The 27,324-nt window shown below is 39.4% G+C and overlaps 1 protein-coding gene and 1 long non-coding RNA gene across 2 annotated transcripts; one reads left to right on the forward strand and one right to left on the reverse strand.

Moving 5' to 3' along the window:
* On the forward strand, positions 1-24,720 carry LOC140827565 (uncharacterized). The gene is made up of 3 exons (XR_012116990.1): positions 1-216; positions 24,128-24,464; positions 24,584-24,720. It is a non-coding gene; the product is annotated as an uncharacterized lncRNA (long non-coding RNA).
* LOC140827564 (cyclin-B2-4-like) lies at positions 23,707-27,109 on the reverse strand. The gene is made up of 12 exons (XM_073190261.1): positions 26,898-27,109; positions 26,640-26,720; positions 26,364-26,463; positions 26,215-26,271; positions 25,961-26,009; positions 25,719-25,871; positions 25,515-25,646; positions 24,904-24,993; positions 24,596-24,817; positions 24,386-24,484; positions 24,107-24,285; positions 23,707-24,024 (listed from the first exon to the last, which is right to left on the reverse strand). Exons 2-12 carry the CDS (start codon positions 26,713-26,715, stop codon positions 23,874-23,876), a joined length of 1,308 nt encoding a protein of 435 aa, XP_073046362.1. The 5' UTR covers positions 26,716-26,720; positions 26,898-27,109; the 3' UTR covers positions 23,707-23,873.
* Between the last annotated feature and the right edge of the window lie 215 nt (positions 27,110-27,324).

A 27,324-nucleotide genomic window follows, 5' to 3' on the forward strand; every position in this document is an offset into this window, starting at 1 on the left:
AGTTCACTGGAATTGGTTACCACGGGGAGGGGAAAAAGAGGAGAGTGGAGAGAATGCCGTGTAACTTAGGAATGTTCCTACTCGTACTCTCGTTTTCCCCTCCCTCTCTGCAGTTCGTATACGAGCTTAAAATCTAGGTGAAATACGAAAATGTACAGTTCGTGCAATCTCCTCTCTGCGCCTGCACGATGGTTCTCAAGTGAAGATTCATCAGCGGTAATCAATCGTTACTTTGTTTCTTCTTTCAATTTCTCGTCTTCGTTTGATCGAATTTTTGTTTGCATTGAGTTTATTTGGTCGTAGCGGAGATTTTTTTCATTCCGAAGTAAATTGAGGAAAATTCTTGGAGACTGTAAGTTTGAGTGGGAACGAAGTTAAAAATATGGAAAATTTTGTTGAGTTGGTGCTGGTTTTTTTGTTTTTTTTTTTTTTGTTTTGTTCTTTTTTTCTCTGTGAATTAGTTTTGAATGGATGAAATAATTTCGATGAAAATGAGCACTTGTAATAATTGGTATGATTTTTCATAAAGGAATTTCATAGTACGGCAGAAGAACTAAGGAAAAACAAAAGTTATTTTTACTCATTTATTTTAGCCTATCCACTATTCTAATTTATCGAGAAAAGCTTCAAGTCTGGGTACCTTGCAAATTGATATCTAGTTCAGCTCGAAAAAAGAAGGTGGGTTGATTCCACTGCAGCAACTTGAGATAATAAATATGAAAATAAAATAAAAAAGCTTAACGTCGAGATTTACGTAGAAAACTCCTGAAATTGGTAAGGTAAAAACCAAGGACAAGATAAAAAGAATTTTCACTATAATATTTTATGGTGTACAACTACTCACTGTGTTTCCAAAGAGAACACACACTCTAATACAGGAGAACAAAACATCTCACAAATATTATAGATTTAACGCCCAAAAACCCGAACACACTATTTATTTGAAAGTTATTTAAAAGAATGGTCTAGAAACATTTTAAGTATTGACATGATTTAATGGTTATTTAACCGAATACTATGAATTTAAACTTTCTACAGTCAAATACGTGATGTACGACAAAAGACGAGAGAACCGGGGACGATTTTTATAAGGTTTCTATTTTTAGAAACTTGGGACCTAGTCATCTAAATTAGGCGGCAAATTTATTTATAATAAAGGACAAACTTAATCAATAGCAAACTTTTGCTAGAAAATAAGAAGTTTCGGGTTTATGATAAAAAAAAACGAGTGACACCAAATATTTTTAAATATTGTTGGGACTTTTTAGTTGATTAATTATTGGTTTAATTAATTCTTTAATGGACTTAGATTAATAAAGATTTAATTAAAATAATTAGGGCCCTTAACTACACCTAAAACCCACTTAGCAACTTAATGATTTTTTAATTAAATAACATAGCCACCCGACACCACAAAAACTCAGGTCCCTCGCACAATTTCAGCAAACACATGCACACTAAGACTCTAGGTGGCCGAACCCTAGAGGAAGGAAGGAAGTTTTCGCGTCCCGTTCGTCTCTCGTCGCTCGTATATCGTAAGAATAAAGAAACAAGGTATGTTTTGAACCCTTCTTTATGCATCATTCAATCCATAATATTGTATGCAATTGATGTTGTGTGAAAAATTTACAAAAGTGATTGTTTTAAATCTCATGCATGTGTATCTCTTGTTTCCATCAAGATCTTGTTAACGTTTTGAGAATTGTTGAGGGATGGATGCAAACCGAGGGATTCAAGGGTTGTTCTAGATGTTTAAGAAGATAATTGAAGGGACAAAAGATAAACAAGAGCTGCAAGGGGTTGTTCAGCCCTGCACACCAAAGGCGTGCAGGCCGAGAGAGGAAAGGGTGTGGTTTTGGGGCTCCATCGGTCATGAGGGCTTCATGTGTCCTAGCCATGGTCTGGAGGATTGGTTTATGGTCCTAAGTAGGTCTTGGTTGGGGTTGGATAAGGCTTGGATGGGCTGGGGCAAAGCTGAGGCCGAGAGTGCACAAGCTGTCGTGTAGAGGCTGTTTTGGTGCGTGGTGTTCCTAGGGTCTAAGGGGGCGTGTAAAGGGCTGGTCTAGGGGCTAGGGTCATGCCTTAGGGTCCTGGTGAGGGTCTAGTGTTAACAAAGAATCGAGCCAAAGGCTCCCGTAGCTGCTGTAACATGAGAACCCTGGTTGCGCGCAAGGAAGACGTTTGGGGCCCTGCTGGTGCATGGAGTTTAGAGAATGGTTTGTCTGGTCTGTGTAGAGCCCCGTATTTCATATTTGAAAATTTGCGGAATAATTTAAAAATTTTCCCTTTAAATAAATAACATGCCTCATCCATAAATAAACTGATAAAAGATTTAATGTTTAAAATAGCAGCGGAAGTAAATAATGTTTTCAAAACCTTAACTTAAAATAATTCTTCAAAGTAAAAACTGAGTTTGAATAAAAATAGTAGATGATAAACATGAGGTCCTCGGGTTCCTACTACTGCCGACCCAAGATAGCTCACTAGTCCCCGCCCTCGGTCCTGACCTCATCAGTACCTACAACAATCAAGTCTAATGAGTCTAAAGACTCAGCATGCATATATCATGAATAACAAGTAAATATATCATAAAATTTCGTGTAACATAAAAATATCTTGTCGTAAGCGTAAGGTGAAAATCGTGACATGGATAATTATAAATACGTGCATATCCGAAAATCATACATAAAATTTTTGCTCGATAGAGCCCTGTCATAAAATAGCATATCATAATTTTCTGTTGAGATAATGTTCTACGCAAGTGGCCCATAACATAACATGCACGTCTGATCAGACTAAACCACAGTATACTGGGCAGTAGAGATCATCATAGCCCTTGGACTGGATATCTGTACCCATATATGAACATGAACCGGTCGTAAGTCACCGGGTGAAGCAATAACCCATAAGCATAATCCCATAAGCGTGAGGTGGGCATAAGACATATCGCATATATCTCAAAAATAAACTTTTTCTATTTTTATGCACGTAATATAATCAAAATCTTGTTTTTACCAAATAAGTTGGATCGTTTCCAAGCTCGCTGCGACCTAATTCTAACATGCGACACATGCAAATAATCTCAACTTGACCAACACTTCATAACCGAACCCAAAACGAGACAATTACGCCCAACAAACTTAGTATTCAACCATGGCTTCGTACCAACCCGAACCAGCATTGAACCATCGTTTAGCCATGTTTAAAATAAACCTAAAATGATAGAAAATATATACCAAGGGCTGTAATACACGAAAAATTGTGTATGGAGGCCAAAATCATGAAACGCTCTTTCGAGAGTCACTTTGGTACATTGCACCGTAAATTATCATACGACCTCTAAACTTAACCAAATCACAAACGGCCAAAAACATGACCTTCCTAACTCATTGAGCTACTGTCCAGTCCAAGGCCATAGGCTAAAAGCAAACCAAGACTCGAAACAAGCCTCTGAACCGAAGCCCAAACTGCTATAAAAAAAATGCAGCAACAGCTGTTGTGCTTCCATTGCGGCGTTTACGAGGCTATTGGCCATTGGGGCTTGAACCACTGACCAGATCCTCTTACCAACATCCTAAGGTGTGGCTCGAACCATGTCTAAGGGCCCTAGGCCAACCACAGTCCAAGCAACACCCAGGACAACCCAACGCTTGAAACCGAGGACACCAACAAATTCTGTGTTGTGCGATGGTGTGGGTCGCTTGCTGTCTCGTGTCATTCCAGTGGTCATATGATGGACCATAGCTCGATCTAGACATCATGAGGTATTGTGTGAACCATGGCTAAGGGCTAAAAAACCAACCAAGATCCACCCAACCCCAAAAGCCGAAACCATTCATGCAGGAAACAAAAAGGGATCGAAGGGGGCACTTGTCTTGTTTGTTTTGAAAACCGATGGGACTTTGAACCAAGCCATGAAAGGCCATCTTGGTCACGTCCTAGACATGCTAAGGAAAGGTTATAACCATGGCTACAGCCCCTAGGACAGCCATGGTTCGAACACATACCTTAGACAACACACCAAGAAAATCGAGACCCAAATCTGCACTATGGGGAGTTGCTGTCCATTTCGTGTTGCTGGGGTGGAAGGGCTTAAACCCATGAGCTAACACCTTCCTAACACACTCTATAATGTGTCTAGATGCAGCCTTGAGCGCCTGGAATCGAGCCAACCCCTGAAACCACAAAAACAAGACAAAACCGTGAAGTATGGGTGGAAGCCGAAAATCTATGCAGAATTTTGTGAAATGTTTCTGTCATAATTTCGGTTTTGACCTTTAAATCATGTACATGTGATGTTTAAAAATCATTATATGACTTGATTGAAGAGAAAAGAATAAAATATACATGCCTGGAAATTTGATTACGAAAGAAAACAAACACTACGACGAATACGGCGCGGCGGAGACGGAATTCCTTTTTTCTTTCTACTTTTATCTCTTATTTTTTTCTTGCTTCTCACGATTTTTCTCTGCTGATCTACTCTAAATTTTCGAGAGAATGGGGTGGGAGGAAGTCTAGGAAAATGAGGGAAAGGTTACCAATTAAATGAGGAGGTTGGATGGAAATTACAACTCTTTCTATCCTAGTTGCTTGAGAGATGAGGAAATGAGGTGTGATTTGATTTGATTTGAAGGAGTGAGTGGCCGACTTCTAGCTATCAAATAAGGGTAGAAATATTGCTTAATTATTAATTTTTGTTGATTAAAGGTGAGGGAATTATTTCCCAAGAAAGGATAAGAAAGGGAATCAAAATTGGTGAGTTGTCAAATTTTTTTAAATTTCTAAAGGAGGTGGCCGAATTCTAGCAATTAAATGGAGGTAAAATATTGCTTAAATTATGAATTTTAACTCTTTAAAGTTTTAAACACTTATTATGTATTTTAGTGAAATGATTAAATTAAGTTAGGATAGCAATTTTCATGCGTGCATGTCTAAACTTAAAATAAATTACTAACATGTTAAGTTACAATTTTTTAAATAAAATAAGCCTAGATTAACTTATCTCAATTGGTCATACATTTTAATTTAGCTTTTAATTAAATTATTGGACATAAAAGAATTTATTTACTACCTATCTCTAATTAATTAAATAAATCCTTAAACATTCTTTTTACATTAAAATAACTTATTCTTTGTCTTAAATTAAATTTAGGAACATTTTCTTACTATTAAACTTTATCTCAATACTCCAACTCCAGTCCGGCCTCTCTTATTTAACCGAAAAGATAAAAACTAAACTTATGCGATTAAAATAAATGATCATGACTAAACAACTTTTAAAATGCTTTAAATATAAAAGAAATCATTTTAATTTTTAAATAATAGTAATTATGCATGGCTAATACGTAGTCTGATTTTACGGGTTCCACAGTCCGAAAGAGCCTGATCAGGGTCTTGTTTAGGGCCTAAGGAAGGGGTCTAGGGCCTGGTTCAGGGTCGTTTCGAGCTGTGGTTCGTTTGGAGTCGTAAATTGCCTGAATGTGTCAAAAAAAGGACGAATTGAGCCTAGGTTAAAGATTTAATCCATGTTTCGGTTTTGTCTTGGGCTTGGGAACTTCCAACATCTTATATTGAGTCTTGGGATGTTAGTAAAGGTCTGGTCTCGGGTTGGTTCGAGTCGGAAGGATAGTTTGGTCATTTGTTTTTACCAAAAACGGTGGTAAACGAGTCATCCGGTAAGCAAATTGAGTCGTTTTTTAAATGTATATCCTAAGATCGAATTTACTGCAAACCATTGGATATTTTTTTGTGTTTTCAAAGTTTTGAAATTTAGTCGTTTTTGTTAAGTCAAGGTCCGAGGTCGTCCAAGTACGTATATAGTTGAATCGTGGGCGGTCGGTTCGAGGAAAATCGAGCACGGTTTGCAACTTCCTAAAACAATTCCACATTATGTGAAAAGTTACTTTTAGAATTTTTAAATTATATGCATAATATATGTTATTTTTAGAAGTTTTAACGTATTTACACGTATATGCTATTTTTAGCAATCACGACGTTACGAATTATATAAATTTTAGAAAATTTTAAAGAATATGGAAAGTTATTAATGTAATATGAAATATTAAAGTAAAGGAAAATATTTTGAAGAATGTGAATTGATCGTGACGTAAAAATAGTAAATGATCCGTTGAAAACGGGAACAGAACTTGCAATAACAAAGAGAGTGAATCATCGAAAACGGAGGCCAGAATCTCAATGATAATGGATCCGTTGAAAAAGTGAACGGTGACCTTATTTTTATGATTGTCGATGGGATCATCAAAGAAGTGGACATTGAACCTGACGGCCTAATACTATGGTTTATAGATTGATCAATCGAATGAATGTTACATTGTCACTTTCGAGGATCGGTCTTCACCTAAAAATGATAATTTTAAATGAAAAATGTTAATATCTACGCATGATTTCAAAAGTTGCATATTTTTTAAGGTTCATAGTTGCCTGAAAAATCTATTTTTAGTAGAAGTAATTTTTATGCATGTGATTGTATATTTACGTACATGCTATATTAGGTTTGAGAATGCTGAGTCATTAGATTCACTAGGTTGAATGGTTGCAGATAATGATGATGTTGAGTCGTGAGATGCGGACTATCGAGTCATCATGGAGGCGCAGTGCATACCGATGACCTAGAAATTCAGCATATGTTAAAAACTTTTGACGATTTTATGGATTTTCGCTTTTATTTATAGACTGTTAAGGCGCTAGACTTTATTGAGTTGAATTTTAGACTTTTATTGCTTTATTTACTTATTCCGCATGAATGATTATGAATATTCTGAAATTCATTTATTTGATTATTTATGTTAGTTTATTTATGATGAATTAATTATACATGGTTTATGTAAAGGCCCTAAAACTTCTTGCTTTAAAATTTGCGGAAAATTAAAAATTTTCTTTTTAAAAGAACTTAAATGGCCTCATTCATAAAATCAACTGGTGAATCAAGTTCAATGTTTCAAAAAGGTTGCAGCGGAAGAAAATAATTATTTGCCAACAATAACAATTTAAAAAAAAATATCCAATGACTGATAAAAATTTGTTTGCGGAATAAAATAAACACTGCTGCACTGAGGTCCTCGGGTGCCACTACTGCCGACCCAAGCTGGCTCACTGGTCCCCGCCCTCGGCCCTGACCTCATCAGTACCTACAACAATCAAGTCTAGTGAGTCTAAAGACTCAGCACGCATATATCGCAGGTAACGAGTAAAAAATCTGGAGTAAAATATGCATGGGATAAAATATCATGCCATGTGACATGCTGAAAATAATCTGTACTGAGCAATTATAATACGTGCATGCTGAACTGATAATCACAGTGAAAATAATTGCTCCTTGGAGCCTGCACTGAAATAATTGATAAAACTTTTCTGTTGAGTTTATGTTTTACGCCTGTGGCCACTGCACTAAGCTGAACTGATCGGTAACTGACTACCGGGGAGCCTGGAACTGAGCTGGCGGTCACTGAAGACCCGATGGTACCAACCTGAACTGAGCGGTCACTGAAGACCCGATGGTACCAACCTAAACTGAGCGGTCACTGGCGACCGTATAAATAATAATAATGCTCCCACATAGTGAATGAACCACAAGACATATCGCATAAATCTCAAAAATAATCATTTTTCTGTTTTCATGCACGTAAAATAATTAACTGACGATAATGAAAATATCCTGAAATTTTACCAACTGGAATGGATCTTCCCCAGGCTCGCTGCGACCTAAATATGCCATAAAATATGCAATAGATTTTTTCTTGGATGAATGATGAAACGCTCTTTCGAGAGTCAATTTGGCACGTCGCACCGTAAATTCTCGTACGACCTCAAAAATGATCCGAATGACGAACGGTCAAAAACATGACCTTCCTAACTCAATGGGGCACTGTCCAGTCCAAGGCCATAGGCTAAAACCCGACCGAGAACTCGAACGGACCTCCGAACCGACGCAGCAGCTTGCTGTCAAATTCCAGCAGCTGTGCATGCGCTTTTCTTGCGTCGTTTTCAAGTCCGCCGGCCATTGGGGCTTGCACCACCGACCAGGGACCCTTACCAACATCCCAAGGAAGGATTTGAACCATAGATAAGGGCACAAGACCAGCCACAATTCGAACCAACCATGAAACAAACCAATTATCCCAGCCGAGCACAATTCTGCGCGTGGGAAGTGTGCTGCTTTGATTGCTGTCTCTCGTCGTTCCAGTGGCCATTTTATTGACCATGGCACGACCTAGACATCTAGGGGTGTGGTATGGACCGTGGCTAAGGGCCATAGGCCAACCAAGATCCATACCAAGCAACCAAAAACCGAAATGCATATGCTGAAATTCGAAGGGCCGAGAAGGGGAGTGTGGGCTGTTCTTGTTTCGTGGGTTATCTTGCGTCGTTCCAGTGGCCATTAATGGACCATGGCACGACCTAGACATCTTGGGGTGTGGTATGAACCGTAGCTAAGGGCACAAGGCCAAGCCAGATCCACACCAAGCCAACCCAAAACCGAAACACAAGTGCTGTCAAAATGAAGGGGCCAAGAAAGGGGAGGGGCTGCTGTCATGTTTTAATTTAAAACCGAGGAGCCATGGACCAAGCCACCAAAAGGGTGACTTAATCACGTCTTAGACATGCTAGGGAAGTGATCTAACCATGGCTATAGGCCCCTGGGGCAGCCAAGATCAGATCTCTTCCCATGACAGCAAAACTGAAATATTCGAAGAGCAAAAATGGCAGCAAGGGGGAGCTGCTGTTATCTCGATTTCTAGGCATCATGGGGGCTGAAAGACTGGACCAAAGTGGTCTTAATACATCCTACTACATGCCTAGATGCAGCCTTGGAAGCCTGGAGTCGAACCATTCCCTGAAACTCACAAACCAACAGAAAACGTGAAGGGCACAAGAACAAAATCTGCACAGAATTTTTAATGATGTTGCTGTCAAATAAAAATCGGTTTCATGCTGTAAAATCGTGACTATGAGATGCTATAAAAATACTATAGGACTTGATTGAGGTTTGGAAAAGAACATAGACATGCCTTGGTTTCGTTTTAATGAACAACGAAATGAAGAGACGACGACGCGGCACGGAGACGGAGTGGCTTCTCTTGCTCTCTTTAGTTGTCGGTTTTCTCCCTTATTCCCTAGATGTTGCTCACGTTTTTTTCTACTGAAAATGGACTGGATTTCGGTGGGGAGGGAGTGTGAATGAGTTGTTATGGGAGTGAGGGAATGGTTGCAAATATAGTGGACACAATGCAAGACTTGGTCTCCAACTTTCAAAATTTGAATTTTTGTTGTTTGATAACAAATCTTCTTGGGTGGTTCTAGAGTATGTTGACCGATTCTCCATGCAAACTTAGACTAGGATAAGCTTTCTAATTAATTAAATGGTATTAAACAAATGGGAGGGATTATCCTACTAATTAATTACCAAGAAAGGGTCAAAGGGTGATGTGTTGGCAATTAATTGTTGCATCTCCAAGGGGTGGCCGATTCTTGCAATTAAAGATGAAGGGGAATGTTAAATACTTAGTAAATCACTAACCTTTAAAAGCCTCACTAATCTTTTAATTAATTTAGTGAACTAATTCCTTAATTAAGAACTTAAATGAACTAATTTTTCTACTCACCTCAAATAATTAAAATAAATACTCAAACCTCCTTTTTAACTTAAATTAACTTACTTGCTAGCTAAAATAAATTCTGGAAATATTTTCTGAAATCTTAAATTTATCTCTAAACTCCAACTCCGGTCCGGCCTCACTGAAATAACTGAAATGCTGAAAATCAACTACTGAACTGAATAAATAAATAATTAACTTCAAATAAATGCATAAAAAAAATAATCATGCAATGAAATTAATTAAATTTAAAAATCTAGAATTATGCATGGCTTATATGTCTACTGATTTTACAGGTTCTACAATCCTTCCCCCCTTAAAAGAAATTTCGTCCTCGAAATTAGAACTCACCGAACAACTCGGGGTAACGCTCCCTCATCTCTGACTCAGATTCCCATGTAGCTTCCTCCTCTGAATGGTTGAGCCATTTGACTTTGACTCGCTTAACCAGCTTGTTCCGAAGCTTCTTCTCCTGTCTGTCTAGGATCTGCACGGGTCTCTCCTCATAAGATAAGTTCGGAGCAAGCTGCAACGGCTCAAAATTCAGCACATGCGAAGGGTTCGCCATGTACTTTCTCAGCATGGAGACGTGAAAGACATTGTGTACTCCGGCCAGATTCGGCGGAAGAGCCACACGATACGCTAGCGTCCCAACTCTGTCGATGATCTCAAACGGTCCAATAAATCTCGGACTGAGCTTCCCTTTCTTTCCGAACCTCATGACACCCTTCATAGGTGCCACTTTCACGAAGACATGGTCGCCCACTGCAAACTGTAAGTCTCTCCTCCGCTGATCGGCATAACTCTTCTGCCGGCTCTGAGCAGTCCTCATCCTATCACGGATCTTGGCTACTACCTCTGCTGCCTGCTGAACAATCTCTGGACCCAACTCTGCTCTCTCTCCTACTTCATCCCAATGAACAGGAGATCGACACTTACGGCCATACAAAGCTTCATACGGTGCCATACCAATGGAAGACTGGAAGCTGTTGTTATAGGTGAACTCTACCAATGGTAAGTTCGACTCCCAACTCCCAGAGAAATCAATGACGCAAGCGCGAAGAAGATCCTCCAAAATCTGAATAACTCGCTCCGACTGCCCATCTGTCTGCGGATGGAAAGCTGTGCTAAACAGCAACTTCGTACCCAAAGTCGAATGCAAACTCTTCCAAAATGAGGAAGTGAATCTGGGATCTCTGTCGGATACGATAGAAACTGGAATGCCATGGAGTCGGACTATCTCCCGGTTATACAACTCTGCATACTGAACCATGGTGAAAGTCGTCTTAATAGGCAAGAAGTGCGCTGATTTGGTAAGACGATCTACAATCACCCAAATGGCATTCGATCCTCTGGCTGACCTCGGCAATCCAGTCACAAAGTCCATGGTAATGTTCTCCCACTTCCACTCGGGAATAGGAAGAGGCTTGAGCAAACCTGCTGGTCTCTGATGCTCGGCCTTCACTAACTGGCAAGTCAGGCACTCGGATACAAAACGCCTGATGTCCTTCTTCATCCCTGGCCACCAATACAATAGCTGCAGATCTTTGTACATCTTCGTACTCCCAGGGTGAATGGAGTACGGGGACATATGGGCCTCTGATAAGATGTCTGCTCGGATAGAATCACTGTTAGGAACCCATATCCTATCTCGGTATCTCACAATACCGTCGCTGACTGTATACAAGACACTGCCCTTGGATTCATCTCTCTCCTTCCACTGTGCCAACTGCTCATCTGCGGCCTGACCACTGCGAATACGGTCCAAAAGAGAAGACTGAATGGTCAAGGTAGATAGACGAGGAACTCTACCTCGAGGATAAGTCTCAAGACCGAACCTCTGCATCTCAATCTGAAGAGGTTTCTGCATAGTCAAATGAGCCATCACTGCGACCTTTCTGCTCAAAGCATCCGCAACTACATTAGCTTTACCCGAGTGGTAGCTAATGTCACAATCGTAGTCTCTCACAAGCTCCAACCAACGCCTCTGACGCATGTTCAGCTCCTTCTGCGTAAAGAAATACTTGAGGCTCTTGTGGTCGGTAAATATCTGGCATTTCTCTCCATACAGATAGTGCCTCCAAATCTTCAAAGCAAAGACTACGGCCGCTAACTCCAAATCATGGGTGGGGTAGTTCTTCTCGTGGATTTTCAGCTGTCGAGAAGCATATGCTATCACTCTTCCATGCTGCATCAATACTGCGCCAAGACCGAGCTTCGAAGCATCGGTATAAAGAACGAACTCGCCGGGTCCTGACGGTGTGGCCAAAACTGGTGCTGAAATAAGAGCTCGCTTCAAAGTATCGAAGCTCTTCTGGCACTCATCGCTCCACACAAACTTCACATTCTTCTTTGTCAGTGCTGTGAGTGGAACGGCAATGGATGAGAATCCCTGAATGAACTTCCTGTAATATCCTGCCAGCCCAAGAAAACTGCGGATCTCGGATGCATTCTGAGGCACAACCCAATCTCTGACTGCTGCAACTTTTGCGGGGTCTACCTCGATGCCACTGCTGGAGACGATGTGGCCTAGGAACGCCACCTTTTCTAACCAGAATTCGCATTTACTGAACTTCGCGAATAGTTTGTGCTTCTGCAATGTCTGCAACACTGTGGTCAGATGCCTGCTGTGCTCCTCCCGACTCTTGGAGTAGACGAGTATGTCATCTATGAACACTATCACAAACTGGTCGAGGTATGGCTGAAATACGCGATTCATGAGATCCATGAAGATCGATGGCGCATTCGTCAGACCGAACGGCATCACAAGGAACTCGTAGTGACCATAACGAGTCCTGAAAGCTGTCTTCGAGACATCAGCATCTCTCACTCTCGACTGATGATAACCAGAACGCAGATCAATCTTGGAGAAAATCGAAGCTCCCTGCAACTGGTCAAACAGATCCTCAATCCTCGGTAGTGGGTACTTGTTCTTAACTGTAACCCTGTTCAACTCTCGATAGTCAATGCAAAGCCTCATCGAGCCATCCTTCTTCTTAACAAACAAGACCGGCACGCCCCATGCTGAAAAGCTCGGGCGAATGAACTCCTTGTCGAGAAGTTCCTGAATCTGCTTCTTAAGCTCTGCCATCTCTGTCGGTGCTAAACGGTACGGCGCTTTGGAGATCGGAGCCGTACCTGGCATAAGCTCGATGGAAAACTCCACCTCTCTCTCGGGTGGCAAACCAGAGACGTCTTCGGGAAAAACGTCTAAGAAATCTCTGACAATCGGAACATCAGAGGCTGACTGGCTGGGTTCCTCGGGGACAGCTAAAAAGGTCGCTAGAAATGCTCGACACCCTCTATGCATGAGTTTCCTAGCCTGAACATATGGAATAATGCGCGGTAACGAAAAGTACCTGTCCGGCTCAAATAAGAACTGCTCCATTCCAGGCGGTCGGACAAGAACAGATCTCCGCTGGAAGTCTATCAACACTCTGTTCTTCAGTAGCCAATCCATCCCTAGGATGATGTCGAATTCCGGCATCGGTAGCAAAATCAGATCCGCATATACAAGCTTACCGTGCAGCTCAAGGTCTATATCTCGGATAACATTGGTGGCTGCCATCTCCTCGCCTGACGGCAACACTACTGAAAAGGCTATGTCTAGCCCAATGGTCTTGATCTTCAGAAAGTTTGCAAAGACCTCCGATATAAACGAGTGAGTGGCCCCTGAATCTATCAAGGCCTTGGTAGCTTTGCCGGCTATGAAAATTCTCCCTGAAAGTTCGGAATACTAAGCAGAACCCAACGATCACAAGAGCTAAGCTTATAGACATGCAAAGGTCAAAGTTCTTCTAACTAAGTCCCGAAAATATCACTAAGTAGAGCATGCAATCCTATCGTGGTTCTATGTTCAAATCTTACTCCCGATAGTCAAAACACGGAATTTCAATGATAACTTAAAGCTTAAAGGTACCTGTCAATAACATGGTCTCAGGGTTGGTTTCCGCGGCATGGAGAGCGAAAACTCGGCCCTGAGTAGGCAGATTCCTCTGCGGGCAATGTGGCAACATGTGGTCTGGACTGCCACACTTAAAACACTTTCCTGAGCCAGCCATACATGCTCCAGGATGGCGGCGAGAGCACCTCGGACAGACTGGGTACTCCTGAGTCCTCGGGGCTGGGCGTCCCCGCTGCTGTTGCTGCTGCTGCAGGTGGTGACCTCTGTTTCTAGGCGGCCCATGGAATGGCCTCTTATGTTGCTGCTGATGCTGATGAGGAGGAGGGCGGTGTGGTGCCTGGACTGGGCGCTTGCCCTGTCGGTCCCTCTCAATATCCCGCTGATCCTGTTCTGCGGCTAAGGCCTTGGAGACGGCAATCTCATAAGTGGCAGGGTCAGATACCCTAACATCCCGGCGCAAGATCGGCCGTAGTCCCACCAGAAAATGCATCAACTTTGCTCTGGCATCATTTGCTATCAGGGGCACAAAGTGACAGCCCCTCTCGAACTTACGGATAAACTCCGTAACTGACATATCCCCTTGCCTCAGACTCATGAACTCCGTGGTCAGTCTGGTGCGAACCTCCTCACCAAAATACTTGGAGTAGAAAACCTCCGTGAATCGGGTCCAAGAAAGTGTAGCCAAAGTCAAGGCTACTGACGCTCCTTCCCACCATAAGCGGGCGTCTCCAGTAAATAAATAGGTCGCACATCGAACTCGGTCGGCGTCTCCCAGCTCCATGAAATCAAAGATAACCTCGAGGGACTTGATCCATCCCTCGGCAACCATGGGGTCAGATGTCCCGGAGAATTCCTTTGGGCGCATCTTCATAAATCGCTCATAGACGGCCTCGGGCCCTGTCGGCCTAGTCACCACAGCATTGTTCCCCGCAAACTGTGCGAAGAACTGAGTCATCCCAGCTAACATCTGGGCATTCATGTCCGGTGGGGGCGGTGGAGGAGGAGGAGGAGGTGTCTGCCTCTCTTGTCTCTGATCATCGCCCTCGCGACGGTGCTCGCCACCACCTCTCGGGCGTCCAACTTGGCGTCTAGGGGGCATACTGTTCCATACATAACCCGTACGTAACTAACATGCATAATTCCATAATTTATTATAACTGTCTACTGAAATACTGAATGTCTGGAAGCATGCTGACAAAATAAATTCATGCTTTAAATAATTGCTGAAATAAAATGCTGAACTGAAAACTTACAGACCGAAGACGTGGCTTCGTGAGCTTCTCGCAGTTAGTAGTAGTGAAACCCTATACAGAACCACCGCTCTGATACCAATTGTAAAGGCCCTAAAACTTCTTGCTTTAAAATTTGCGGAAAATTAAAAATTTTCTTTTTAAAAGAACTTAAATGGCCTCATTCATAAAATCAACTGGTGAATCAAGTTCAATGTTTCAAAAAGGTTGCAGCGGAAGAAAATAATTGTTTGCCAACAATAACAATTTAAAAAAAAATATCCAATGACTGATAAAAATTTGTTTGCGGAATAAAATAAACACTGCTGCACTGAGGTCCTCGGGTGCCACTACTGCCGACCCAAGCTGGCTCACTGGTCCCCGCCCTCGGCCCTGACCTCATCAGTACCTACAACAATCAAGTCTAGTGAGTCTAAAGACTCAGCATGCATATATCGCAGGTAACGAGTAAAAAATCTGGAGTAAAATATGCATGGGATAAAATATCATGCCATGTGACATGCTGAAAATAATCTGTACTGAGCAATTATAATACGTGCATGAACTGATAATCACAGTGAAAATAATTGCTCCTTGGAGCCTGCACTGAAATAATTGATAAAACTTTTCTGTTCAGATTATGTTTTACGCCTGTGGCCACTGCACTAAGCTGAACTGATCGGTAACTGACTACCGGGGAGCCTGGAACTGAGCTGGCGGTCACTGAAGACCCGATGGTACCAACCTGAACTGAGCGGTCACTGAAGACCCGATGGTACCAACCTGAACTGAGCGGTCACTGGCGACCGTATAAATAATAATAATGCTCCCACATAGTGAATGAACCACAAGACATATCGCATAAATCTCAAAAATAATCATTTTTCTGTTTTCATGCACGTAAAATAATTAACTGACGATAATGAAAATATCCTGAAATTTTACCAACTGGAATGGATCGTCCCCAGGCTCGCTGCGACCTAAATATGCCATAAAATATGCAATAGATTTTTTTCTTGGATGAATGATGCACTAACGTTTGAAAATTTTGACAATTACGCTTAACGACTCCGTATTTTAATCATGACTCCGAACCAACCCGAACCAACACTGAACCGTAATCACGTCATGATTAAAATACGCTAAACATACTGAAAATATGCTCCTAAAATGATGAGGGTCGAATTCATGTGAAACGGAGGCCAAAACGTGAAACGCTCTTTCGAGAGTCAATTTGGCACGTCGCACCGTAAATTCTCGTACGACCTCAAAAATGATCCGAATGACGAACGGTCAAAAACATGATCTTCCTAACTCAATGGGGCACTGTCCAGTCCAAGGCCATAGGCTAAAACCCGACCGAGAACTCGAACGGACCTCCGAACCGACGCAGAAGCTTGCTGTCAAATTCCAGCAGCTGTGCATGCGCTTTTCTTGCGTCGTTTTCGAGTCCGCCGGCCATTGGGGCTTGCACCACCGACCAGGGACCCTTACCAACATCCCAAGGAAGGATTTGAACCATGGCTAAGGGCACAAGACCAGCCACAATTCGAACCAACCATGAAACAAACCAATCATCCCAGCCGAGCACAATTCTGCGCGTGGGAAGTGTGCTGCTTTGATTGCTGTCTCTCGTCGTTCCAGTGGCCATTTTATTGACCATGGCACGACCTAGACATCTAGGGGTGTGGTATGGACCGTGGCTAAGGGCCATAGGCCAAACAAGATCCATACCAAGCAACCAAAAACCGAAATGCATATGCTGAAATTCGAAGGGCCGAGAAGGGGAGTGTGGGCTGTTCTTGTTTCGTGGGTTATCTTGCGTCGTTCCAGTGGCCATTAATGGACCATGGCACGACCTAGACATCTTGGGGTGTGGTATGAACCGTAGCTAAGGGCACAAGGCCAAGCCAGATCCACACCAAGCCAACCCAAAACCGAAACACAAGTGCTGTCAAAATGAAGGGGCCAAGAAAGGGGAGGGGCTGCTGTCATGTTTTTATTTAAAACCGAGGAGCCATGGACCAAGCCACCAAAAGGGTGACTTAATCACGTCTTAGACATGCTAGGGAAGTGATCTAACCATGGCTATAGGCCCCTGGGGCAGCCAAGATCAGATCTCTTCCCATGACAGCAAAACTGAAATATTCGAAGAGCAAAAATGGCAGCAAGGGGGAGCTGCTGTTATCTCGATTTCTAGGCATCATGGGGGCTGAAAGACTGGACCAAAGTGGTCTTAATACATCCTACTACATGCCTAGATGCAGCCTTGGAAGCCTGGAGTCGAACCATTCCCTGAAACTCACAAACCAACAGAAAACGTGAAGGGCACAAGAACAAAATCTGCACAGAATTTTTAATGATGTTGCTGTCAAATAAAAATCGGTTTCATGCTGTAAAATCGTGACTATGAGATGCTATAAAAATACTATAGGACTTGATTGAGGTTTGGAAAAGAACATAGACATGCCTTGGTTTCGTTTTAATGAACAACGAAATGAAGAGACGACGACGCGGCACGGAGACGGAGTGGCTTCTCTTGCTCTCTTTAGTTGTCGGTTTTCTCCCTTATTCCCTAGATGTTGCTCACGTTTTTTTCTACTGAAAATGGACTGGATTTCGGTGGGGAGGGAGTGTGAATGAGTTGTTATGGGAGTGAGGGAATGGTTGCAAATATAGTGGACACAATGCAAGACTTGGTCTCCAACTTTCAAAATTTGAATTTTTGTTGTTTGATAACAAATCTTCTTGGGTGGTTCTAGAGTATGTTGACCGATTCTCCATGCAAACTTAGACTAGGATAAGCTTTCTAATTAATTAAATGATATTAAACAAATGGGAGGGATTATCCTACTAATTAATTACTAAGAAAGGGTCAAAGGGTGATGTGTTGGCAATTAATTGTTGCATCTCCAAGGGGTGGCCGATTCTTGCAATTAAAAATGAAGGGGAATGTTAAATACTTAGTAAATCACTAACCTTTAAAAGCCTCACTAATCTTTTAATTAATTTAGTGAACTAATTCCTTAATTAAGAACTTAAATGAACTAATTTTTCTACTCACCTCAAATAATTAAAATAAATCCTCAAACCTCCTTTTTAACTTAAATTAACTTACTTGCTAGCTAAAATAAATTCTGGAAATATTTTCTGAAATCTTAAATTTATCTCTAAACTCCAACTCCGGTCCGGCCTCACTGAAATAACTGAAATGCTGAAAATCAACTACTGAACTGAATAAATAAATAATTAACTTCAAATAAATGCATAAAAAAAATAATCATGCAATGAAATTAATTAAATTTAAAAATCTAGAATTATGCATGGCTTATACGTCTACTGATTTTACGGGTTCTACAGTTTAGGAAGAAAAAATCTAGTGTAAATTAAATGAATTTAGGAGTATGATCTTTACAATAGAACTAAGTTTTCAAATAAGAATGTATTGAGTTGAGAGAATAACTTGAAAATGGGATGATTGGAATGAGGGGAGGATAGAGCTCCCTCCCTACGCGTATTGTGGTTGTCTTTATGATAGCCACCAATCACCAATCTCCAATCAACCACCATTTTCCATCAATAATGCATTAATTTCCGACAATGTGAGGCACAAAAAAGGTCCACCAAGAAAACATAGTATGTTTACAACATGAGAAGTTGGGACAATAAATTTACTTCGTGTTTTTTCTCGCTTGCTAACTCGCTCAAGCTAAAATGTTATATTTACAATTACAATATCTAGTTACTTTGGTTTTCTAGATTTATTTATGTTTATATATGCCATTTTAACTAGACAAGAAAAAATAACATGAGTCTTTCTTCTGTTTTAATTGAGAAGCCTGCAATTACTATTTTATTCAATTATTTATGAACATTAACATGAACTTCTTGTACAATACCTTCCAGGCCTCAGTTAGTGGCAGCTCCAGCACGTCACAACAACCAAAAGGAGACAACCTTAGACCTCAAAAATATGTAGCGAACAGCAGAATCTTAACCCCAAAAAGTATTATTGCTCGTGGAAAAGTATGTCATTGTCTGTATTCTTATTTTCTAGTGCTGGAATTCAGTGTAACAAAACCATTGTTGATACTGTCATTCACTGATCTGATGAAGGGTGTACTTTTCCACAATTATCTCCACAATAATTAATACTCTCAAGTCATATTATCTTTCATTTTTTTATTCATTAATTTTCGGATCTCAGCAACAAAAAGTTGGAACCAGGTGTTGAGCTTTCTTTGAACATGGATTTAATTTAAATGATAAACATAGATTATGATGGTACTATTGGTATAATATTTCTACTTGAGATTTTCACTAGGTAAATATGGAATAAAAGTAAGCTATTTTAGCCTTTGTGTGGGAATTTTTGAATGTTAAAGTTCAAAACTGCTTGACGAGTTTTTTGTCTACATTAATTTCACGAAATTATATTTTTTCATCCAGACTATTTCAACTGAAAAAAATTGAGCAGTAGCCATGAAATTGAGGAAGAATTCTGAAGATATTTTATGCTTTGACGACACACTTTTTACAATACAAAATGATTAAATTAATGGACTAAATGAGCCATAATATTCCTACAATTATGGGTTATACAATCAACTCATTGACACACTTCAATCTTATAAAAAAAAAAAAATTCCCAATTAAATCTTTCGATTATTTACAATGTATGTTTCTACTTTTGCTACACCTCTTCCTCAAGGTGGTGCATAGATATCACTCATGCTCATCTTGACAATAAATAATTCAAATTTTGGCCTGAAATGTGTATTTGTCAATTAGGGGCGTCAATTCAAGTGGCTTCGAGTTGGGTTGAAGCAAGTGCATTACAAAAATTTCTAACTGTGTAAAAGATAGGAATTTTGTTAAGAAAGAACACGCATGTATCTTTAATATTTTTAATCATCAACGTTTGTTACGAGTAGATTTTAAATAAAATAATATTTATAATAGAACTCTTATCCTGCCATATGTGCCATTTTTTCATATGATATAAAGGATGTTTACATGAAAAACATGTATTTCTTGGCTTCTTGCTAATATTTTGAAATTATAATAACTTCTGATCCAGTGAGTAAGAGAGTAACAACATGATAATTCATCACAAATCCAGTTAAATTTGATTGATTGTGTCAGGGGAATGAAACATCACTAGAAAATTAATCCAACCCCAAATCAAACCTGCCACAACATCATGCCCGACCATGGTCAGCAAAACATATTCCTAAAGCTTCGACATATCAAAATGAAGGTCGGTATTCGACTAACTCAAACCTGCTACAGCATCATAGCAACATTAGAATCATCATTCATCTGTTGCAACAATATTATTTGATCTACCATCCTCATTTATGAACAAATTCATAATAATTTCAGTCAAATCATCTAATCCCACCTCATTAGTTCCTACAAAAAATATGTTTGAACATTTCATGTTCACAATCTTGATTTTGATGTTAACAAAACTTGTTATTTTGTTACTAATGAATTTACCTAAGTGTGCAATTAGCTGAACGTAACTGAAGCTATCGAAGAATGCAAACTGAATGTACCATCTGATTAATCGAACTGAACCAGCTCAACTGATGAATCGTAAACCAATTCAACTGATTGTCCAGCTGATAGGGGGTTCAGCAGAAGACCTTCAGAAGCCCGGCCGACTGATGAAGAGTTCAATTGATGAAGAGCTCAACTGACGAGTCGACTGATTTTACCAGCCAACTGAAGATCAGTTCAGATGACCAGTTCGGAGCATCAGTTGGAATCAATCAGTTGCAGAATACGACAAGCTTATTCAATAGAATTCAGTTGTACACAAAGGTACAAAAGCAATTGTCCAGTCAAACGACAATAATAGACGTTGCATCGGTGTTTAAACCCAATACGTTCCAGAATGGTTGTCGGAAAGTACAAGACAAATATCGAGGAACGGATTCAAAATGCAACGGATACAATAATTGAGTCTCACTGTATGATCAAACTTTGCGCCTATAAATAGAAGATGAAGATCAGTGAAGACAACAGAACTACAAGAGTATGTGAAGAAGAAGGGCACGCTAAAATTCTTATCAGTTTACATGAAGAATCAGCCCAGTTGTGAGAGAACACTTCAACGAGTTATCAGCTTAGTATAGAAGCTCTTTTCCCTCAGTGTATGAGAACACCTTCCCGGTGTATTTATTGTTCAGTTCTCACACACATTCACACACCATCACTCACATATATTAGATAGTAGAGCTTAAAAGATCAGTTGAGTGAGAGTTGCACAAAGACGTAAAACTTGTGTATATAGTCTTTGACATACAAATGTTAAACAAGTATTGGCTGGAAGGTGTTGCCTTCAGTCTAGACTAGGAGTACAGTTAGACAGTGGTGTAAGTCCTAAGCTGAGTGGGTTATTACACTTGTTGTAATTAATCAAAGTCTTCTAGTGTATCCTACCCGAGGAGGTAAAAGGGATGACGTAGGAGCAGTTGAAGTCTCCGAACATCCATAAACATATCTTGTGTTATTTCTGTTTAACTGCTTGTTCTTGTTCTTAATTGATTTGATCAGTTCAGCAGATATCAGTTCAGTTCTGCCCATAACTGAGCTGATATAAACCAGAACCGATCCCTCTTACATCAGTTAATCAACTTATACAAGTTAAAAGCTTTAAAACTAATTAGCTTTCTTCACGAAGGATTATTTCGAGTATTTTTCACTTGGTTTATAACCAAACTCGATCTAATTCATCGGTGTTTACATTCTTAGAACAAGAGCTATTGCAACTCATTGAGAATATTGTGTTTGAAGCACCCTCGCAGGTGTTAGAACCGATCCATCAAAATATATTAGTAAAACAAATGACTTTAAATGAAAATAAAGAAGACGAACCACTGACGTTTATGTCCAACTAACCAATATCTACAACAAATCAATGCCTCAACAACAGCAGGCTTTATTGCACTACGATATTGGTCAAATGTCTTACCACCGGTGTTAAAAGCCGATTCAAAAGAAAACTGTAGAAATGAGAACCCTCAAGATATCTCTGGTCATTTGTACAAGTTCAGGATACCTAAATTGGTGAGTTTTCCATAACACGAGAACATCAAATTTTGTAACTTTGTCAATTTGCAGTTTTTCCAAATAGATCTCCAATGGACTCTTTTGAGCTCTACCACTGAATTCTAGAGAAGGATTCAAATTCCTATACCATAAATGAAATGCATTGGAATATTGGTAACAAAAAAACTAAAAAACAGTGCCTTCAAAACATCAATGCATCCACTGCCTGAATTTAGAGTAAGAAAAGAGTAAGAAAAGCATTATCATCAATGCCACTACGATAACTTGACGATGTGCTGCTAGTACTTAGCTTGGAAGCAATACCCATATTCCTCGAACAAAGAAACTTATTTAGTCAACAAACTACATCTTGAATCTGTGATCAATTATAATAGCAATGGCACACAAAATGTTATAATCTTTCCGGTACTTACCAAATTTTTGAAACATTCAGCTGGTTGTTGATCTCATGAATGCTTCAGAGCTTTTCAAGGCTTGGCTTAATTTTGACCGAACCGTAAAGACGCGAAGAAAGTAAAGGTAGACAATAGGATATTTCAATCGAGAAAACAAAGATGTCTCATAGAGAATCTCAAGGAATTTGCATATTTTTTCAACTTGACCCCATTCATCAACCGATGGACAATGTGTGAAATTAGTATCAACCAATCTCAAATGATTAAAAACACGTCGATAATACATGGCACTAGAAAGCATTGACTACTTAGAATTCCACCTAGTAGGAACATCTTGCCTAAGTGATTTCTTAGAATCAAGTGATGTAGACCTTTTTAGAAACTATTGATTTTCCTTATTATTCTGATTTTTACACAATTTGAAAATAAATGTCGATAATCAAAACTTAAGTTTGTTCTACTCTTTTTCATGAAGCTTCCAATTCCATTGATGTGCAGTTACAAAGTTGGTTGTGACTTGCCAGGAAAATATAGAGTAGGCCTGGACAGCGATGCTTGGGAATTCGGTGGACCTGGAAGGGTAAGGAACTGGTTGTTTACACAGAAACCTCCTTCCCTTTCCAGTTGTACGTCATGCAGCATGTTTAAGAAGATGCCAAACGTGTCAATTATTTGGAGATTTCCATAGTTTCTATGCTAACTCATGTTTTTGGTATTTCTAAACACAAGTGAATTGCCTAAATCATACAAAAGAGACCCACTTCCTGCTAATTTCATGGTGCAAAATCTGATATTTCCAAGAATAGGTTATGTTTATCAGGTTATAATTTGCTATTATATACAGAGCTAATCTACTGGGGGAACATTTGATGGAGCACTTTATGCAGCAATTGCTTCTTGTAACATGGTGTCCAGTCTTCCTATTGTCTTGACGTCGCAGGTTTTATTACGACAGGTAGGGCACAAAGTAGACCACTTCACAATGCCTGAAGGTATATACCTGGTGTCCATGAAACAAATTTCAATAACCATCCCAATTCCTTCACAGTGCTTTCTCCTCATACATGTGTGGTATGTATGCTTCATATTACTGCCTTTCCTACCGAACTTTTCAGTGCAACTTTTAATCTTCAGCTTTAAGTTTTTAAAGTCTTGGCAAATTCATTAGTTTATTGTGCTCTCTTGGGTATATTTAAACTACGTCGCCTAAAATGCGCTCCATGTGGTAGATCTTAGTTTTGCTATTTTTCAGTGTGAAGGCAAAATAATTACGCACATTCAGTTTTGTGTCTAGTTTTATCAGTTAACAAAAAAAAATTTATTATGGGTAATGTCTTTGCTCCAACAGTTCAGACTTTAGAGTCTCAATTTGCGGAAATGAGATCCTACATTAGGATACTACCATGCATCTAAGGGTGTACATTTATCAATGCATGTGAAGACCATTAATTTTTCGTTGGATCCCACATATATTATTAAAGGGCATCAAAAAGAGAATTGATATTCTTCAAAAATAAAGAGAGAATTGATGTGGATATAAATGCACAGAAATCAAACAGCACTCTTTTGAACCAAACCAGATGCAACTTATGTTGCTCACATGTTTGCAGCACTCACAAGCATAAGCAAATTACTGCATTCTAAAATCTCACGAAGGCTCTGCTGCATCTATAAGAAAAACAGCTGGTTTAGTCTTAGCAGCATAGCCATATTTTGAAGTACTGTACTTCTTGTGTACACCAGTAAGTTTAGCAGTTCCAGCATTGGTATGCAAAGTCACCATAAGTTTTGCACATCCCCTACAAAACATCCACCGACCAAATATACTTGAAAAGATGGAAATGTTTTGTAGTTGGAAAATGTTTTGTAGTTTGTACTTACAGAAGATGGTGTTCCATGTAGCTTGTATGTTTTTCGAGTGTCTTGCTCCACTGGCTAAAACCGTTGAGAGCACATTGAGCAGTGTAGATGGCAGCAGCAGCTAATAAAGATGGTGAGAACTTGAGCATCTCACTCTCAACGAGGCAGAGTTCAATTGTGAAGAAGGATAATAACTCCAACTAGTTCCAGTTCGGAAAAAGAAACGTTACAAGGTGTGAGACCATGAAAGTAATTGAGTTGTGGACTTAGAAAAACCAAACTAAGTTAGATTCAACCAACCGTTTTGTCGGATTGAGCGGCTTTTAAAAAACGTCTCATGAAAACATACGGCGTAGGCACAGAGAGATTAAATTGTAAGGTATTGACGATCAGTTTCTCCTGTCGCCAATTAAATTAGAAACCATTTGTCATGAGCAACATCAATGGAAAAGATTCATCGCCCTTTTAAACTGAAATTCAGATTCTGTTTTTGAGTAGGTAGTGCTGTACCATATCAAGAACTTCTTTTCTGCAGTAAGCTCTGTCAGATATCAATATAAGATCATCCACGACAGGAACAGAAACTTCTTCGTATTTGCAAGCTAGAAGCATGGCCGTCACTCCAACAAGCTGCAGTTTCTTTCTCACAACCGACTGTAATGCTAGAAATCTATCTATGAGATTGACAGTTAGATATAGCGTCTCCTCCATCAGTTCAAACTTGTAATGCACCTATTTGGACAACGTAAAATGTTAATTATCTCGGTACTTTCTTCTTATTTTTTAACAAGGACACAACTTGGAGTCAAGTTTATTACCTCAATCAACCAGTCAATAAGAATGCCTCTCATTCTTTCATTAATGTCAGATTGGTTTTCCATGTAGTTTGATGGGACACAGCTTAAGCTCTGTAATGAAGATCACAGGATCAAAAGAACAAGACAGACAATAGGAGAAAGGGATATACATTTGTTGCACGCACACGAAAAATAGACCAAGAAAATTATGAGACATATTTGTTTTTCCGTGCTGAACTCGATGGAATACCATATCGATTCTTGAATTTACAGGTTTCGTACAAGTTCCATCCGATCAAAACTAGTTGAGTACACAAGAATAATAGTCCAAGAAACATTTTCTTGTTGATTTAACTAGATTGATATTAAAAAATAGTAGTAGTAATTTTTAAACAAATGGAGCCAGAAGGGATGTCCGAGCCGCAGCTTTTCTTTTCCAAAAAGTTTGCTATAGACCTATACAAATTTATAATTATATATATGCATAAATAAAATATAATCAGTTATGCTATATCCTATACGTGAACGATCCAAGAGAGACAATGGGATTGTACTGCACAATTTATCGTCGATTTAACTTGATTGATATTAAAAAGTATTCTAATTATCAAACAAATGGATAGATATTTCACCTCTGTCTTCTTGTAATAAGCATATATATCATCAATATACTCAGTCACGGCAAGTGGATTCTTCTTATCACAGCTGTCTATGTCAACTATCGTCTCCTCTTCATTGATGTCTTCCATTTCAACTTCCGCATCCTAGATCAATTTAGAACGTGAGAATAATCGAGTTTACTGATAGCAAGTACCGAAATAAAAAGAAATCAATACCATCTCATCTATTTCTTCCAGCATTGCTTCTGTGTGCTGCACAAACATTGGCATTGCATCGTCATCAATGGGTGTTTGGTCCTCTGCATCAATAATTGTGAAGTCCTTAGATTGATTGTGGCTCACACCTGGTTGAATTGATGACTTGATTTCCTAAAATACAGCACAGTTCGATCATCAGGGGGCACGGTTAACATCTAACTTAGTGAGCCTCAGTTCTTGTTAATTATATGAAACCATACCTCAGCTGATGTATAATGATCTTTTCCAGCCAATTGTGCAGCAAACATTCTGAGCAGGAACCAAGAATATGAATTGGAAAACAATGTCCAAAAGCTAATTCTTAGCATAAAGGTTTTTGATGATCATGCCTTTGCATTGTATAAATTTCCGATGGGGTTTTTATACAATTAAGTCACACTATCCAAGCACTTATCTTAAAACCAAGAAAGACTTAAATCTTGACAAAAAGGGTACTAGAGGAGATATAACAAACCTGGTGACAGGACGATGCACCGGAATAACAGGATTCTTATTTTCAGCAACATTTTTCCTAAACAACATAAAGAATTAAAAATTAAATCAACAGTGGAATTCAAATATGTATTAAAAAATAACCAAAATGAAGTTTTACGAAAATCATACTCTGTCAAAACACCTCTTTTGTGTATAGCACAGGGGTAAACAGGATCTCTTATGATATTCTTATTGATTTCACTCAACGCCCTCCTATTTTGCCCAACTCCTAGTCATCATAAAAAGATTATTTTGATCAATTAACCCGATATGATTAGGGTTTAATGGAAAATAAGATCAAAGACTCCAATGTCTTCTAACATGAATGAAAAAGAAAATAAACAAGAACTAAAGAATGGTTTAGGTTTTTGAATTTGAGCTAAGCTTTTTGAATATTCAAATTACCTTGAATGTTTGAAGGCCTGATTGTACCCGGAAAATTCTCATTAGATCCACCCATCCTGATTTCTCTTTTAAACATAATTTCTGCAGATTTATACATTCAATCATGAACCAATCGAAGAAATAAAAAAACCCAATAAAATTTCATCTGAAAAATGGGAAAATTGGATCAGTAACAATCACCCAAGATTCGAGAACAGATTTAAAAAGAACCCAGATCATAAAATCAACATCAAGTCTTTTCAATATTTTTTCTCGAACCTCCACGGCAAGAAACTCCCAGAAAACTATACACGAATCCAGTGAAGAACTCCTCCGGGAATCTCAAATATTCAGAGAGAGGCTATAAAGAAAACCCCATCAAATCAAATCAATCAATCGGAAATTGACAGACCAAAATCCCCTCAATTCAAATGCTGTGCGTGAGAATCGTTTTTTTTAATCCTTTGAATCAGAAGAGGAGATTTGGGGAGAACGTAAACAGCGGATATATGTCCGCACATGCATATTTGAAACCAACGGCTAGTAAATCATGGCCGTTTGATCAAAGGTCGCGTGGCTCCGCGATTGGACCAACGGTTATTTTGTTCTTCTTTCAAATATTTTTCCATTAAATTAATTAATTTCCCCTTAAAAAAAGTCTTTCTTGTATTAAGTGCCATTTTCTCTTGCCACCAATTATTTAATA

This window comes from Primulina eburnea, chromosome 3 (assembly GCF_022965805.1).
Source record: "Primulina eburnea isolate SZY01 chromosome 3, ASM2296580v1, whole genome shotgun sequence".
In the NCBI taxonomy this organism is placed as follows: domain Eukaryota; kingdom Viridiplantae; phylum Streptophyta; class Magnoliopsida; order Lamiales; family Gesneriaceae; genus Primulina; species Primulina eburnea.

What these genes read in the sequence shown, in the direction of transcription:
- LOC140827564 (XM_073190261.1), bottom strand. Translation starts at nt 26,715, where the DNA reads ATGTTTAAAAGAGAAATCAGGATGGGTGGATCTAATGAGAATTTTCCG. An exon ending in ATCATTATACATCAGCTGAG is followed by an intron (nt 25,872 to 25,960) that starts GTATGGTTTCAT and finishes GCTGTATTTTAG; the next exon opens with GAAATCAAGTCATCAATTCA. An exon ending in TACATGGAACACCATCTTCT is followed by an intron (nt 24,025 to 24,106) that starts GTAAGTACAAAC and finishes GATGTTTTGTAG; the next exon opens with GGGATGTGCAAAACTTATGG.